Here is a 14444-nt window from a genome sequence, read left to right on the forward strand (position 1 = left end):
CCGCCGGACGCACCGCGCGCGGGGCGGGAGTGGGAGCGGAGGAGGTGCGGGGCTCGCCGGGGCCGGCGGGGCGGGTGGGCGCGCTGGCCATGCTCCTGGACGCGGGGCCGCAGTTCCCGGCCATCGGGGTGGGCAGCTTTGCGCGCCACCATCACCACTCGGCCGCGGCGGCGGCGGCGGCCGCTGCGGAGATGCAGGACCGCGAACTGAGTCTGGCCGCGGCGCAGAACGGCTTCGTGGACTCGGCGGCCGCGCACATGGGCGCCTTCAAGCTCAACCCCGGCGCGCACGAGCTGTCCCCCGGCCAGAGCTCGGCGTTCACGTCGCAGGGCCCCGGCGCCTACCCCGGCTCTGCCGCGGCTGCCGCTGCAGCCGCCGCGCTTGGGCCCCATGCCGCGCACGTCGGCTCCTACTCTGGGCCGCCTTTCAACTCCACCCGGGACTTCCTGTTCCGCAGCCGCGGCTTCGGGGACTCTGCGCCGGGCGGCGGGCAGCACGGGCTGTTTGGGCCAGGAGCGGGCGGCCTGCACCATGCGCACTCGGACGCGCAGGGCCACCTTCTCTTCCCCGGCCTCCCGGAGCAGCACGGGCCGCACGGCTCGCAGAATGTGCTCAACGGGCAGATGCGCCTAGGGCTGCCCGGCGAGGTGTTCGGGCGCTCGGAGCAGTACCGCCAGGTGGCCAGCCCGCGGACCGACCCCTACTCGGCGGCGCAGCTCCACAACCAGTATGGTCCCATGAATATGAACATGGGTATGAACATGGCAGCGGCCGCGGCCCACCACCACCACCACCACCACCACCCTGGTGCCTTTTTCCGCTACATGCGGCAGCAGTGCATCAAGCAGGAGCTCATCTGCAAGTGGATCGACCCCGAGCAGCTGAGCAACCCCAAGAAGAGCTGCAACAAAACTTTCAGCACCATGCACGAGCTGGTGACCCACGTTTCCGTGGAGCACGTCGGCGGCCCGGAACAGAGCAACCACGTCTGCTTCTGGGAGGAGTGTCCGCGCGAGGGCAAGCCCTTCAAGGCCAAATACAAACTGGTCAACCACATCCGCGTGCACACGGGCGAGAAGCCCTTCCCCTGCCCCTTCCCGGGCTGCGGCAAGGTCTTCGCGCGCTCTGAGAACCTCAAGATCCACAAAAGGACCCACACAGGTAACTGCGGGCCGGCTCGGGATGGGGCGCGGGGAAGAGAGAGGCTGTGGTTGGTTGGCTGGGGGAAACGCGCAGACCGCCAGCTCCTGCTCCTGCTCCGGGATGGGAGGTGTTTTTGTGTGTGCGAGACAGCCAGCGGCTTGTTTTTGTTGGAGAAAGAAAAAGAATATTATCGGGCTGGGTTTTTTCCATGAACGGAAATTGGGTTTTAAATGGTCGGTGTAACATCAAATGTATGTTTTGAGGGGTGTAATCCCTTCGTTTGCTCAGCCCCGGTTAATAATTTCCGTTCTAAATAGAACGCACAAAATAAAACTGCTCTCCAACTCGGTGCCCGGGAATCGAGCCTAGAGAGGATTTTGCCAGCTTGTCTGGATGTGCTTTTCTGCTCCGACTGCGTGTCTGTGTTTGGGTGGCTTATGTGTTTTCCCACTTCTTGTACTCGCGGTCCAAAAATCCTTCCCGGGACTGTTTTACCCTTAAATGAATCTGTTGTGAGTCCAAGCTGTAAGGTATTTCTCATTAAAAGAAAGAAAGAAAAGAAAAAAGAAAAAGGTGTTTTTAAAGCCCATTTCGGGGTAGATCACGGGGCTTTACGGTGGGTTCGCAGTAGTTTGTGAAATTCTGTAATGGGTACCAGAGGGTTTGCGATTCCAAACTTGGACCAACAACCCGGTCAAAGAAAACCCCGGGGCACCACGGCCCCGCAGGGCAATCGCGTGAGAAGAGGAAGCTGCAAAAAGAAGGCGCCTCTAGACTCATAGATTATTCATCTCTGACCAGGTCCCAGCCAAAATCGTGCCAGACGATTTCCTAAAAGAAAGCCAAATGTTTTAGCAACTTCCCCCGTCAATATTTACTCCGAAGTGGGGATGCGCCAGCGGCCTATTGTTCTCTTCCGGGAAGGGAGGGAGCCGAGGTGCGAGACAAGCTTTTAACAAGGTTTAAAATTTGAGAAATTTATTTGCATGAAATGCTTTCGAGTCCTGTGTCTGAGCGGATGTCTTTAAAAAACAATTTAGGTGCTAATGGAATTTAACGTTAAATGCTCCCCTTTCCAAGAGGAACGTTGTTTGAGTTCTCACACCTCTAAATGACTCCAAGCATTTGGAATTCTGGCAACAGGATGCAGGGACCGCCAGAAAATTAAACAGGGAGATTTTGAAAGGCTTTGCTGAGCAGCCCCCCCCCCCCCCCCGCCCCAGCCTGTGCCTTTGCCTTGGCTATATGCTGTTTTAGCTCTAATATTTGCCTTTTTCCCCGACCTATTTTAAAATGACTAGAAGTGAGACTAAGAATAACGGTTAATTTAATTCACAGAATTTTGGATGAAAAATACTGGCTCAGTCATGATCCACAGCTCCATCCCCAAACAACATAGCAACTCCAAATGTAATTGCCTATTGGCCCCAGAGACAAACCGACAGCAGCCCAGCAGCCTGTGTGATTTTGATAATGCCCTAAATATTTTGTCATAATAACAGCTTCTCCATGGCCAGACCAATTGTTAGAAACTGCGAGTCCAAGGAGTCCTGTGGAAAGGTGGGCAGGGCCGGGTGCTACCTGAGATTCATTATAAATAGGAGGAAATGGGTGTCAGTCTGGAAGAGAATTAAAATATGAAATAAATAAGCAGGAAGGGCAGGTGGGAAGGCGGTTAATTTCATGTTAGTTCTGCCGCAGAGACAATCCGACCTGTGAGGGGACCGACCCAGGCCCTTCCAGGTCCTCTTTAACTTCGGGAAGCGGCCTTGCTCCTTCCAGAGTGGGTGGGGGCTCTGGGGGGCTCTGGGTGTGCGGGCAGCAAGTGCCGATGTTTCTGTCCACAGGGGAGAAGCCGTTCCAGTGTGAGTTCGAGGGTTGCGACCGGCGCTTCGCCAACAGCAGCGACAGGAAGAAGCACATGCACGTCCACACCTCCGATAAGCCCTATCTGTGCAAGATGTGCGACAAGTCCTACACGCACCCCAGTTCGCTGCGGAAACACATGAAGGTACCACCGGGGAGGCCGGGAGGACTGCGAGGCGGCCGGACCTCGGTGCGGGGCCGGCCTGGACAACCCTGGCCAACCTGGGAAGGCCAGGGTTCCCTGGGGACCCGACGGTGTGGAAGTAGGGGGGGCGTTTCTGGGGGTCCTCCCCCCGGGAGCTCGGGCCCCACAGCAGCTGCACTCACACCCAGTCCCCTTTGGTCTCCCCTCCCGGCTTTTGTCTTGCAGGTCCATGAGTCCTCCCCCCAGGGCTCGGAGTCCTCTCCGGCTGCCAGCTCGGGCTATGAGTCCTCCACGCCCCCGGGGCTGGTGTCCCCCAGCGCCGAACCCCAGAGCAGCTCTAACCTCTCCCCGGCAGCGGCGGCGGCAGCCGCGGCAGCCGCGGCGGCCGTGTCCGCGGTGCACCGGGGCGGAGGCTCGGGCGGCGGCGGCGGCGCGGGCGGCGGCTCAGGCGGAGGCAGCGGCGGGGGTGGCGGCGGGGCGGGAGGCGGGGGCGGCGGCAGCTCTGGCGGGGGCAGCGGGACAGCCGGGGGCCACAGCGGCCTCTCCTCCAACTTCAATGAATGGTACGTGTGAGAGGCCCGGGGCCTCTCTCCCTCTCCCTGTCCCCACCCTGGCGCAGCCCTCCGGGGGACCAGCGCCAAGGGCACCCTGTGATGTGTTGTTAAAATTATGAATCTGATTTTTATGATGATGAAAATGATTTTACCAGCAGAAGGATTTTTAAAAGTTTTTTTAAAAAAATAATCTAGGCATGAAAAGCAAAAATACCCCTTCCAGAGTCTCAGAAGCTGAAAACTTAAAATAAGAAATAAAAAAATTAAAAAAATAAAAAACCCATAAAAATATTGAACAAAACCCCATCCTTAACCACCTCCAACCCCACCCCCTTTCCTTCTCACCCAGTTCCCAGTCTTCTGACAAACTGTACATAGCAAACTTCTTCCTTCTCCAAGGTGGTTTTACTGGCTTCTTGGTGTATAGACGTTTGTCCATTTGTAACTCTCCGGATTGCGTTCCTTCCTGCCTTTCTTCCCTTCCCCAAGTGATGGGCTTTTTCTTTTTCCCTTTTTAGTTTACCCGGTTTCTTTTTAAGTAATGTGGAAGAAAATGGTTTATTTTGTATTGTGGTATTGAATATTGTGTTCCTTTTTATGAGGCAACTTGATTGTAAACTTCATGCAACTATAGACTGGAAAAAAACCGAGCCGTGCCAAAGTCTCCCTTCTGTTTCTTCAACACATTCATCCACAGCGCGCACACACACACCACCACCAACGCTTGTGAATGTATTTTTCTGTTAGCTGGGTTTACATGTGATGTTTTAGTGCTTTTGCAAGTTCAATTTGTTAGTTCCTGTATGAAAGATTGTGGGGGAAATAAACGTCGTGCCGTTAGCTTTTCCGTAATAACACCCTTCCTTCTGTAAATACCCGTTACCATATTTATCCATTTGTAATTAAATTATGGTATTAACTTGCTACAGAGGAAACAATATTTATAAAGAATGTTTCTTAACTATAAATATGTACAATTGTGGGCATAAACTGTTTCAGATTTTTTATTTGAAGGTTTTAAGTGGTTTGATCATTTCTTGTGATATGTTTTGAGAGTAATGCATACAGAAATATAATAAAATGTGTTGAAACTGCATGAACATACTATTTTTTTCTAGCAAAGTTATTGAAGAAAACGGGAAGCTGAGGGTTGATGTGGGTATGGTTCGGCCGCCTAAATGAATAGGAGGTACCACCTTGCGTTCTGGGGAGGGAAGGTATGTGTACGCACAGAAACCAGACCAAACTGCCTCTTTGGCAGAAAGTCTCAAAATTATTTTCTATGTCCTTTGTTTGTAGCTGAGAGTGAATTAAATTTTTGGAAGGGCCCTGTGAGGAATGGCAGCAGGAACCTTCAGAGTTTCTAATGGCTCCATTATCTGAGGGAATGCCTTTCTTTCAGCTATTTGGACTGGATTTAAGAGCACTAAACATTTCCTTATTCTTTGTTTTCCCTCTTCCCTGCCCCCCCCCTTTCCTCTCCCTCCCTCTGAAAAGCTGAGGTATAGTTATTTTTAATTGCACGTTTAAAACTGAACTGAGTACTTTGTTTTTGAACTTGGCCCAGTGATTAGAGCTTTAAGGGCCCTTTTCTACCAAAAGTTTTTTCTTGAAATTTTAGAGAGCTTGCTCAAGAAATTTTGCTTATCTTCACAAAGCTGTGCACCAAAAACTAGAATGTCCAAGAGAAGGTGATAGAGAGTACATTTGAATTTAGGAAAGCAATAAACCGTTGCCCCAAGACAAAAGAGAATCCTTCAAGAATTCGGTAAGATAGAATAAGAAAAAGATTGAAATGGTCAGGTGGACGTGAGTGAGGCAGAGCACCAACCGCCAGCTTTCCTCCCCTGCCCTGTAAGAACTGGTCTGGATTTCAAACAAGATGCTCTAAGGAAGAAGGTAAAAAATAGTTTTAATGTTCTAAGGGTAGGAATGGGGGAAATTATTGAAGTCCCTGAGACATCAGAACATCTCCATCTCTTACTCAGGATCCTCGGAGATTTTCTTACAGTCCTTGAGTCACCCTCCACCCAAGTATGGCTGCGACCCTGGTGACACCTCCCTAGGATGTCCCAGTGAGCTCTCTGGACCCTGCGGGGGGGTGGCAGGAGACCCTGGGCACCGGTGTGTCTCTCCTTCCCCTTCCCCTTCAGGCAGTGGCCTAAGATGCAGGGTCCAGCAGGCCGCTGTTTGGAGAGCAGGGCAACCCTGACCTCCCGGAGGCCACCTATTCAATGGGGAGGAAAAGACTCCAGCCTGGGGTGTGCATGCCTGTGTGTGTGTGTGTGTGTGTGTGTGTTCCCCAGAGGGTGACAGAGGCCTGGCTAGTCCTCCCCAGCAGCCCAACGAGCTGCCCAAGCACCAGCTCCTGAAGCAATCAACCCCCTATTAAATTCAAATTTATAACCCCTAATAATATTAAGGAAAATTATTAAAATAATTGGCATATGTTACTGATCCTTGGGAGAGTTCATTGAACACATTATAAGCTGTGAGGAAAAACTTATAGTTTTTCAACCCCCCCCTTCCCAACCCAGGCCACCTCTGGAGGAGGGGGCAGAGGAAATCAGTTTGAATATTTATCATAGCTTGGGCAAGAATGAGATGGTCTATCCTAAATGTTTTAAACTTTAAAAAAATTTTTTTTGGTGAAAATTATTGGCTTTGAGGCACACCACCCCCCACCCCCGCCCCCACCCCCTCTAAAGGGAAGAGTGGCACGGAAGTAGGGGGGCAACTTTAGTATCAACTCAAGGTTTGGGGCTTCTCTTCTCTCGTTGGGCAGAAGAAGGGAAAAAGCAAGAAGAGGCGGACGGCCTCGGTGTGCAGTCGGCTGGCCGGCTTTCCAGCGCTGAGAGCTGCCGGAGGGCCCTTTCGGTCCGGGGGCGCTGATTCTAGTTTTCAGCTGGAAATAAAAATGGGAAGGCGCCTGGTGTGCGCAGGAAGATCGCAGGCTGGGAGCGGTCTCCCGGGCCGCCCGAGGATGTGAGGAGCGAACCGGGGCCGCTTTCCTGCAAAATGGCTCCCAGTCCTCCGGCCCTTGCGTCGCACCGCTTTGTCCACGCTAGTCACCGAGCCGGTGGTGTGGCCCACTCCACGCCTTTCTCTCCCGCCCTTCGAATCTCCGAGACAGGATGGGGGGAGGAGGAGATGGCCAAAGTGGTCGAGGGAGTCAGAACTGCTCAACGTGCCAAGCGCGAGGGGGGCTGGCGGCCCAAGATTCTGCATCGCCAAGAGGCGCCTGGGCCTGGGGGGTGGGGGATGCGTCCGTCTCCCCCCGCTGTCTAAATGGACCTAAAGTCTAACCTGCCCTCTTCTGGACTCCAGAACTAGAAAACGGAACCCCATCTTCGCTTCCCTCAGGGAGCCAGAGCTGCGCCACTGGTTCGCTGCCCGCGGGGAGTCCCACTGCCTCCGCCTAGGGCCGGTTTCTGCCGGTCACAGCCATCAACTTGAACTTCAGAGCGGCCAAGCTCGCTCCCTTTGCGCTCCGCTCCATCCACCACCAAATTACTCCCCTCACGCGAGAGCCGCTTTATCCAGAGGCAGCTGGAACCCTCTCGGGAGGCCCATCATTATTATTATTAATTATCGTGATCCTCACTGCATTATTAATGACCACAATGATAACTGGCATCGGTATCAGCTTTTCCCGGTTCAATGAAGTCCCCCATGACCCAGGCGGGGAGGAGGTCACTCTTGGAGCAGAGGCCGGGTTGATTCTGCTCCGGGCGCGAGCAAGGGGAGGCTGCTAAGGTCGAGGCCCCGCGCGACGCGAATGGAGGAAACAGGTCCCAGGCCCTGCACACCCCGTCCCCGCTGTCCCAGCCCCTTTCCTTTCGGCCGGCACCTTCTCTCTTCCTCCTCCTCCCCACCCCCTGTCCCTTTTGTCTTTTTCAGACGGATGTTTTCGGGATCCAGTGGTGTATTTGCCGGCCCGAAACTGTGAGGTCTAGGGCAGATTACAGACTGGACCGGAGTTTCGGGCTTCCCTGTGCACTGCGCGGTTCTCCCGCATTCCAGCGGTGGCTGGGAAAGCCTGGGGTTTCCGAGTGATCGGTCGCCCGGCCGAGTAGGCAGGACTGACTGGGGGACGTGTGCTCTGGTCAGTCCCTGGTGAGCGCAACGGTAGCACACCTGGACATGCAGGGGCCCGCCAGGTACTGCCTTGGGACTTCTCTGTATCAGTCCACTGACCTAACCCAAAGGGCGGGCCAGGCCTGTGTCCAAGAGCAATAAGGCCTCAGAACCTCACCAAGACTTGGTTGAACCTTTGGGTGCCTTTTTACTTAAATGGGCACGTGCCCCAGAAAGCGACCCACGGGATCCAAAATGTGCGTTCAATAAGTACTTGAAGGTTGATTGATTATATAGTGTGATACCGCCTTGGTGCTACAAAAACTTGGAGCTCCTCGGCCCACTGCTACCCCCAGCAGACCGCAATGAACGGTTTCTATTTTTAACTGGCAGCTTAGAACAGGGCTGGAGACGCATGGCCCTCCTCGCTAACCCCCCTCTCCGTGCCCTCAACAGATTGTTGCAAGGGTTTTATTTTAGGGAAGAATCTAGATCCTTCCAGCCTGGATCCAGTGATGGGGTATAAACCCTCAGGTCGTCCCGCTGGGCTCCTGTGAAAGAACAGGCAGTCTTGGCAGTTTGAACAGGGTGTTACGAATGAGAACTTTTGTAAACCATAACCAGGGCAGCCCAAGGGTTCGAGTTCACGGTCAAGGCTGTGGCAAGACAGCGGCCGCAGCTTCCACGCCCCGCTCCGCCCCCGCTCCTCCGCGGCCCAGACCGCGGGCCCCGGCACGCGAAGCCAGGGTCCTCCCACTCCCGCCCCGCCCCTCAGGACCCAGTCCGGGAACTGTCGGTGCTGGGGCCACCTCGTCGCCCTTGCACGGTTCCCTTTTGTTCCCAGGGCTCCAAGAGCTTTTTCAAGAGGTGACAACTCGCTTCGTCTCCAGCCCGGCATCCTGCCCTTGTCCGGCATCCCGCAGCCACCAGGCCGGAGCTGGGGTGGTGGGGGCCGCATTCACTTGCGTGCGTGCACACAGACAGACCCCCTGCATACACACACATTCTCGTTCACAATCTCTCTCCACGCCTCAACACACACACACGCTCACTCACTCACTCACATATGCTCGCCTCCTTCGGCATCCCCCAGGCGCCCACTCGCGTGGGTGGGATGGACCTGAGCTGCAGAGATTGGGGGCGCGTGGAGGGAAGACGCAGCAAGCGATGCACCCTCACCCTTCCACCCTTCCCCAGCTTCCCCCACCCCCTAGGGCCTCCCTCCGAAAGCCCCCCACCCCCCCACCCCTTTCTGCCCTGAACTCTCCATCCAACTTGAATTTGAGCATCCACTGCCTGGGCCTTATTCCCGAAACCCGCACTTGGAGCCACCAGTGTGAGACAAGTTAGGTGGGGGATCCCCACACCCAGTCCGGGTCCCTCAGCCCACTTCCCTGGGAATGGGACAGGCCAGACTGCCCGTCCTCCGCACTGGACACTCGCTGGCTCCCGCGTGTGCGTTGGGAGGTCGCTCCCTTACTTCTCCCGTAAACCAGAGGGAAAAGAAAGAGTTTTCTAACCCTCGCCCCCTTCCTCCAAGCCCTGCCCTTAGCCTTTTCTTTTCCTAACCTCTGGAAGCCAGTATTTCTCTGTCCCCGAGGCCAAACCCGGTGGCCCAGGGGAGCAGAACAAGGCGCCACGCCGCCAGAGAGGTTGCGGGCAGAAATAATAATAATGTTAATAATGTCAGAGATAATCATCCCAGTTAACGCTCCCTGACTGGGTTGCTCCTCAGAGGCTGGCGGAGGCCCGGGGCGGCCACAGACAGCGCAGGGCTGGGAGTGGGCGTGGGGTCCTCTACAGGGGAGGGTGTGGCAGGGTTCTTATGTTGCCTGCCCCCCCTCCCCATCTTGGGTCTGGAACCAGGCCGAGCCTGCGACCGCCTGGCCAGGAGCCGCGCTGGGCCTCTTGCTTCAACAGCGCGCGGGTCATTCTTTCTCTTTCCTTTCTCCTGGCCCACCGGGCCCACAGTGGTTGGCGTGGCGGAGTGTGGTTTCTCGAAACTCTTTGGAGTCGGTCGGGTCTGTTTGCCCGTTGCCCCCACCCCCATCTCCCCAACCCAGGCTTGTTCCCCCTCCCTCTCCCTGCCGGCAGATGAATGGTGGCTTTAATGATCCCGGGCGCGGCGATGGCCCGGCGGTTCTGAAGATGCTCTGACCTGTAGGGAGGGCGCGAGAGGTCAGGCGCACGCAGGGCCGGGTTTGGGCTCCTCCCAGGCCCACGCTGCTCCGATATTGATCTTGGGAGAAAGATAAACAGAAAAGCTGGACATTCGGTCATGAATACTAATGAGCCAGTGTAGGACTTTTAATTGCTACGGACTTCCTCCTACCTTTTTCCAGTTAATTTTTATTGCAGACTTCGGAGTCAGTCTTTTCGAGCTTCGTTTTGTCTCCCTCTCTCCCCGCCCTCCTTCTTATATTTTCATTTGAAATGCCCAGGCGAAAGAGACCCGCGTCAACTTGACTTTATCCCTTTTCCCAGTGCCCCTGTGAGCGCGAGAGCCCACAGCCCGCGTTCCCAGCGGGGAGCTTCTTCTGCTCACTAATTCTGGAAATGTAGGGGATCCTATAAAATAAATTGTTTCAATGTGGCTTTGGCGAGTCTGCTTCTTGACTTCCTCACCCTTATTGTTTCAAAGACTTCGTGTGTCCTTGGCCTTTAAACTTCCTCTTGACAATTGCATCTTTTCTCCAGGCACTCAGCTCCTTTCTACTCCAAAGGGGTGTACTGCAACCCCAAACGTTCCCGTTTCTCCTCTCCAGGATCTGACACTGCCTGTGCCAACCGCAGTGTCTGAGTGTTTCAATCTAGCAGTGAATTCTTAGGCAAGCTCATTCATCAGCTTACATAATTGCCGTGGTTTCTTTCATACCTGTAAGCAGCAGTGAACACTGAGACAGGCACCTAAGGGAAGTTCCAGAACCTACTTCTGCCTCCATTCTTAATATGCATTGATAACTCAGTTATACTGTTTTTCTTAAAATAGACCCATTTTTAGTTGAATTTTCTCTTGAAAATATATAAATGAACTGTAAATCCCATAAAGCAATTTCAGCTATGTGATCAGGAGAGGAAAAAAAAAAAAATGCAAGCCCATTTCTGAAACAGACTCTGCAACGCAAGGCAAAACCAAAACATACCAAAACAAACAAACAAACAAACAAGAAAACAGCTGTATTAGGGTAATTTCCAGTATTATTTTGATCTTCAAAGTTTGGGACAAAATCAACCCGCATTTCACATCATTGTCGATAGGTCCCAGCACAGAAGTCTCCTGAGGACTGTTTCACTTACACTTTTCAGTCCAAACTTTTTTCTTCACACAATGATTTATTATGTAGGTAATTTTAGGGGATACAGTTTACAGCTTGAATTATTAGACTGAACACCTCTGGCTGACACCACGACGCCTTTTTTTCAGCCTGCAGCTGTGAGTCACAACCCCATTTTCATACCCAACCGCTGCACATTCCTCCACAATGTATATTTCCTTCTTGCAAAGATCAAACATGCTTTGGTCAAAGTGTTTATTTTAAAATACAGGAAAATTAAAACTAAACACAGCTCTACCGAAAAATCCCCCAATGTATCATATTTTTCCTCCTCCTGTGCCCACAAAAAAGTAACAAGTTGTAGCACTTTCTGGAATAAAATTTCAAATTGAAGGGGAACACACAGGCACATACAGACTCGATTTTCATTTTATTATTGAAACACATTAGGAAACCTCCCACTTCTCTTCATGTTTGAATACTGCTTGGATGTCTTTAGTTTTACCATAAAAATATCACAAGCAACAACAGCAGCGTATCTTTCAGAAGATGCTGACGGGCGTCTGTTTTATTCACCAACCTACGCATAGATTATTTCTAGGATATTTTTCTATCTTAGTATTTTTCTTTCAATTATATCCTCCAGAATGTAACTTGAGGGAGAGAAGGATATTTTGAAGTATTTACCAACGGGAAGGAAGAAAGAAAAAGTAACTCAGAAACATTTCCCAAGCATCTGGGTAGGTTTTTGGTGTGCGCATGTTTCCTTTTTCCCATCGAGTTAAGGTGAAAAATGACAAGGCAAAATCATTCTTTTTCAGCATCAAAATCATGTGCAGTGGATTTTAACTGCAGATTTTGATGGACAAGTTGTCCTTCTACAGCCTACTATCTGCTGCTTTTTTCAAGCTTCTCTGGATTCCCAAATGACAGGGGTATGGACCTTAGCCACTCATCTCCCAGGCAGTTTACTCAGCTTCTCAAGCCACGCAGCTCCTTAACGGGGCAGAAACTGGTAGGCTGTTTTTAATCAAGTCTGGAAAGCAGAATCTTTTCCCTCTGACGACTGTGCCCAGGGGTGGATCCGGCTTAATGTCTGGCGCTGCGGGCTGCAGGCTGGGCCACCCCTTTTTCAGACACAACACCAGAGAGGGGTATTTTGAAATAATCGCGTGTGGCAGAAATGTTTAAAAACTAGTATTAACCCTTCTTACTTCCCATAGTTCTGAACTAGAAGGCAAAAGAAGCCAAAAGGAAATCTGAAATGATATTCATTTACCTGCCTAAGGCAGACCAGAAACTGCAGAGACTTGATGCTTTGGGAATGTACTCTGCAGAGTCTTTCAAATTAGATGCTGCTTAAGATCCACCGCAGTAAAAAATGTTTAGTGATTTGATTGGGTAAGGCTTTTCTAGATATTAGTGACAATGAATTAGGCTAGAAGTTTCTTTCTAGAGAGAATTGGGAGGGCATATAGAAAATAATCTGTATGTGAGCCTCTTCTTCCTGTTCTTTAAGGGCAGATAAATTATAGTGCATAGTATTTGGATTTTTTTTTTTTTAACCTTAGATAAATAAATAAATAAATCTAGCTCTCACATGTTATTGAGAATTCTTTGCAAGAGTGGAGAATCAAGGATTTTCAAGATGAAGAACAAAACAAGGAATCAGATAAAATCTTCCCTAAAATACATGTCTTCCTCTGCTGGGTTTTTGAATGATCTCTTTGGTGATTGTTTGTCCGAAGTACTTACCAAGTTAAAACAAATGAATATTTCCCCCTGGATAGTTTAACTTCTGAAATACAAAACATTTCTAAAAGTTCTAAATGAAAATCAAAGATTTTTTATAAAGACATAGTAACAATATTTCTCATCATGGCCAAACAAATTTGTGGACTTCCTTTCATCTTTGGTAAATTATCTGATACAAAAAAAAAAAAAAAAACAAAAAACAAAAAAAAAAAAAACACCTCACCTTGAAAATATCAACTTTTCTGTCAATGTTATGAGAAGTTATTTTCATGATATGCAATTGGAATTTTAAAATTTCATTTCTTTTTTTTTAATCCAAGAAAATTAGTTAAAAAAACTGATTCAGACTAGGACATTATCAATGAAAAGTCCTAAAGTATAAATCAGACATACCTCCGCTACCTCCCAGTACATCCATAAACACACCCTTCCTGATAAAAGAAAATATCTGAACTAAAGAGAGCAGTCCTATCAGTTATCTGACTTCAAATGCTTTCTAGAAAAGTCTATTATGGTTATTTTACAATATAACAAAACTGTCATCTAAAGTTTCAAGGTGACATTTTTCTAAATTTTTACTAACTTACTAATTCAGAAATGTAAAAAATCATTGATTTTATTGGGCAAAGTATTGCGTCATCTGTTAACATAAATATCTCCCATATAGTGCTCTTGTAATTTATGTAAGTTCTGTCCTTTTTGACAAGAATTCATTTGTAGTCTAGTATTCTCTTGTGCACCCCCCCCCATTTTTGTAGTTAAAAGTTGAATGCTGAGCACTCTGAGGTTGGAAACCCTACCAACTGCTTTTTCTGGAAGCATCTGAAAGATGCTACTTTAGGTGTCCTCTCTGCTAAGCGGATCTCAGAATTAAATTAGCTTCATCACTTGCCATTATTTTTCTAAGGTTTGTGGTCCAAGTGGCAGCCCTCTCTGAAATATACCGTAGGTTCTGTCTCATAGTGGCAAAGTTCCTATCTTTGCTTCAAATTTTGTTCGTGTTTAAAATACATTAAAGTCAGTTTAAAAATAATTTTTAAGAGAGCACTTTCAAGAAGCACTTCCTCTCCTCCTGCCAGACAGCGCTGCTCCCCAACCTCTTGGCTGGAACCCTTGCTTTCGATTTGTTTGTTTCACGCATTTCCCTAAAGAACCGGGCTCTTTGCGCTATTTAATTCTGCTTTAAAAATGCATCGCTCGTGCCTTGGATCTTTGTCTGAAACAAATTGCTATCGAAAGTGTATCAGATTCGTTCCAAATATGGAATTTAAATCAATATTCCCATACTAGAATATTTTTAAACTTGAATATTTTAAAAATTGTTTTTGCCATAAGAGCCCACACTTTTGTAATGTATTTTCAATTGAAGAAGTGTTGCCTGTATTTCTCATGATAAACAAACAAAAAGTAACGATTACCGTCTGCTTAGACCTTCCTTTATTATTATTTTTAGCCCGTGTATCATTACCTAACTGGTATGTGTTATTCTGTCCAGCTCTTGATGATCTAGTTGAATTCTAGACATTGTGCCAAGAAGTGTATTTGAAGCAGATAAGTAGGTATAATACAAATGCGTTTTGTTAGACCTGATGGATGCTATTTTTCTTTTAATAGGTTTGTAGCAAACTA

General features: G+C 49.8%; 1 protein-coding gene across 2 annotated transcripts; it reads left to right on the top strand.

The window, feature by feature from the left end:
• The first annotated feature begins 3 nt into the window (after positions 1–3).
• On the top strand, positions 4–4804 carry ZIC2 (Zic family member 2). 2 transcript variants are annotated; one of them, XM_059377525.1, is made up of 3 exons: positions 4–1161; positions 2991–3154; positions 3380–4804. In XM_059377525.1, exons 1-3 carry the CDS (start codon positions 90–92, stop codon positions 3725–3727), a joined length of 1584 nt encoding a protein of 527 aa, XP_059233508.1. In that variant the 5' UTR covers positions 4–89; the 3' UTR covers positions 3728–4804. The 2 variants fall into 2 exon arrangements, with proteins under 2 accessions (XP_059233508.1, XP_059233509.1); XM_059377526.1 differs by having other exon boundaries at positions 3343–3473.
• Positions 4805–14444: the final 9640 nt, after the last annotated feature.

This window comes from Mustela nigripes, chromosome 15 (genome assembly GCF_022355385.1).
Source record: "Mustela nigripes isolate SB6536 chromosome 15, MUSNIG.SB6536, whole genome shotgun sequence".
Lineage (NCBI taxonomy): Eukaryota > Metazoa > Chordata > Mammalia > Carnivora > Mustelidae > Mustela > Mustela nigripes.

What these genes read in the sequence shown, in the direction of transcription:
- ZIC2 (XM_059377525.1), top strand. Translation starts at nt 90, where the DNA reads ATGCTCCTGGACGCGGGGCCGCAGTTCCCGGCCATCGGGGTGGGCAGC. An exon ending in CCACAAAAGGACCCACACAG is followed by an intron (nt 1,162 to 2,990) that starts GTAACTGCGGGC and finishes TTCTGTCCACAG; the next exon opens with GGGAGAAGCCGTTCCAGTGT. An exon ending in CGCTGCGGAAACACATGAAG is followed by an intron (nt 3,155 to 3,379) that starts GTACCACCGGGG and finishes TTTGTCTTGCAG; the next exon opens with GTCCATGAGTCCTCCCCCCA.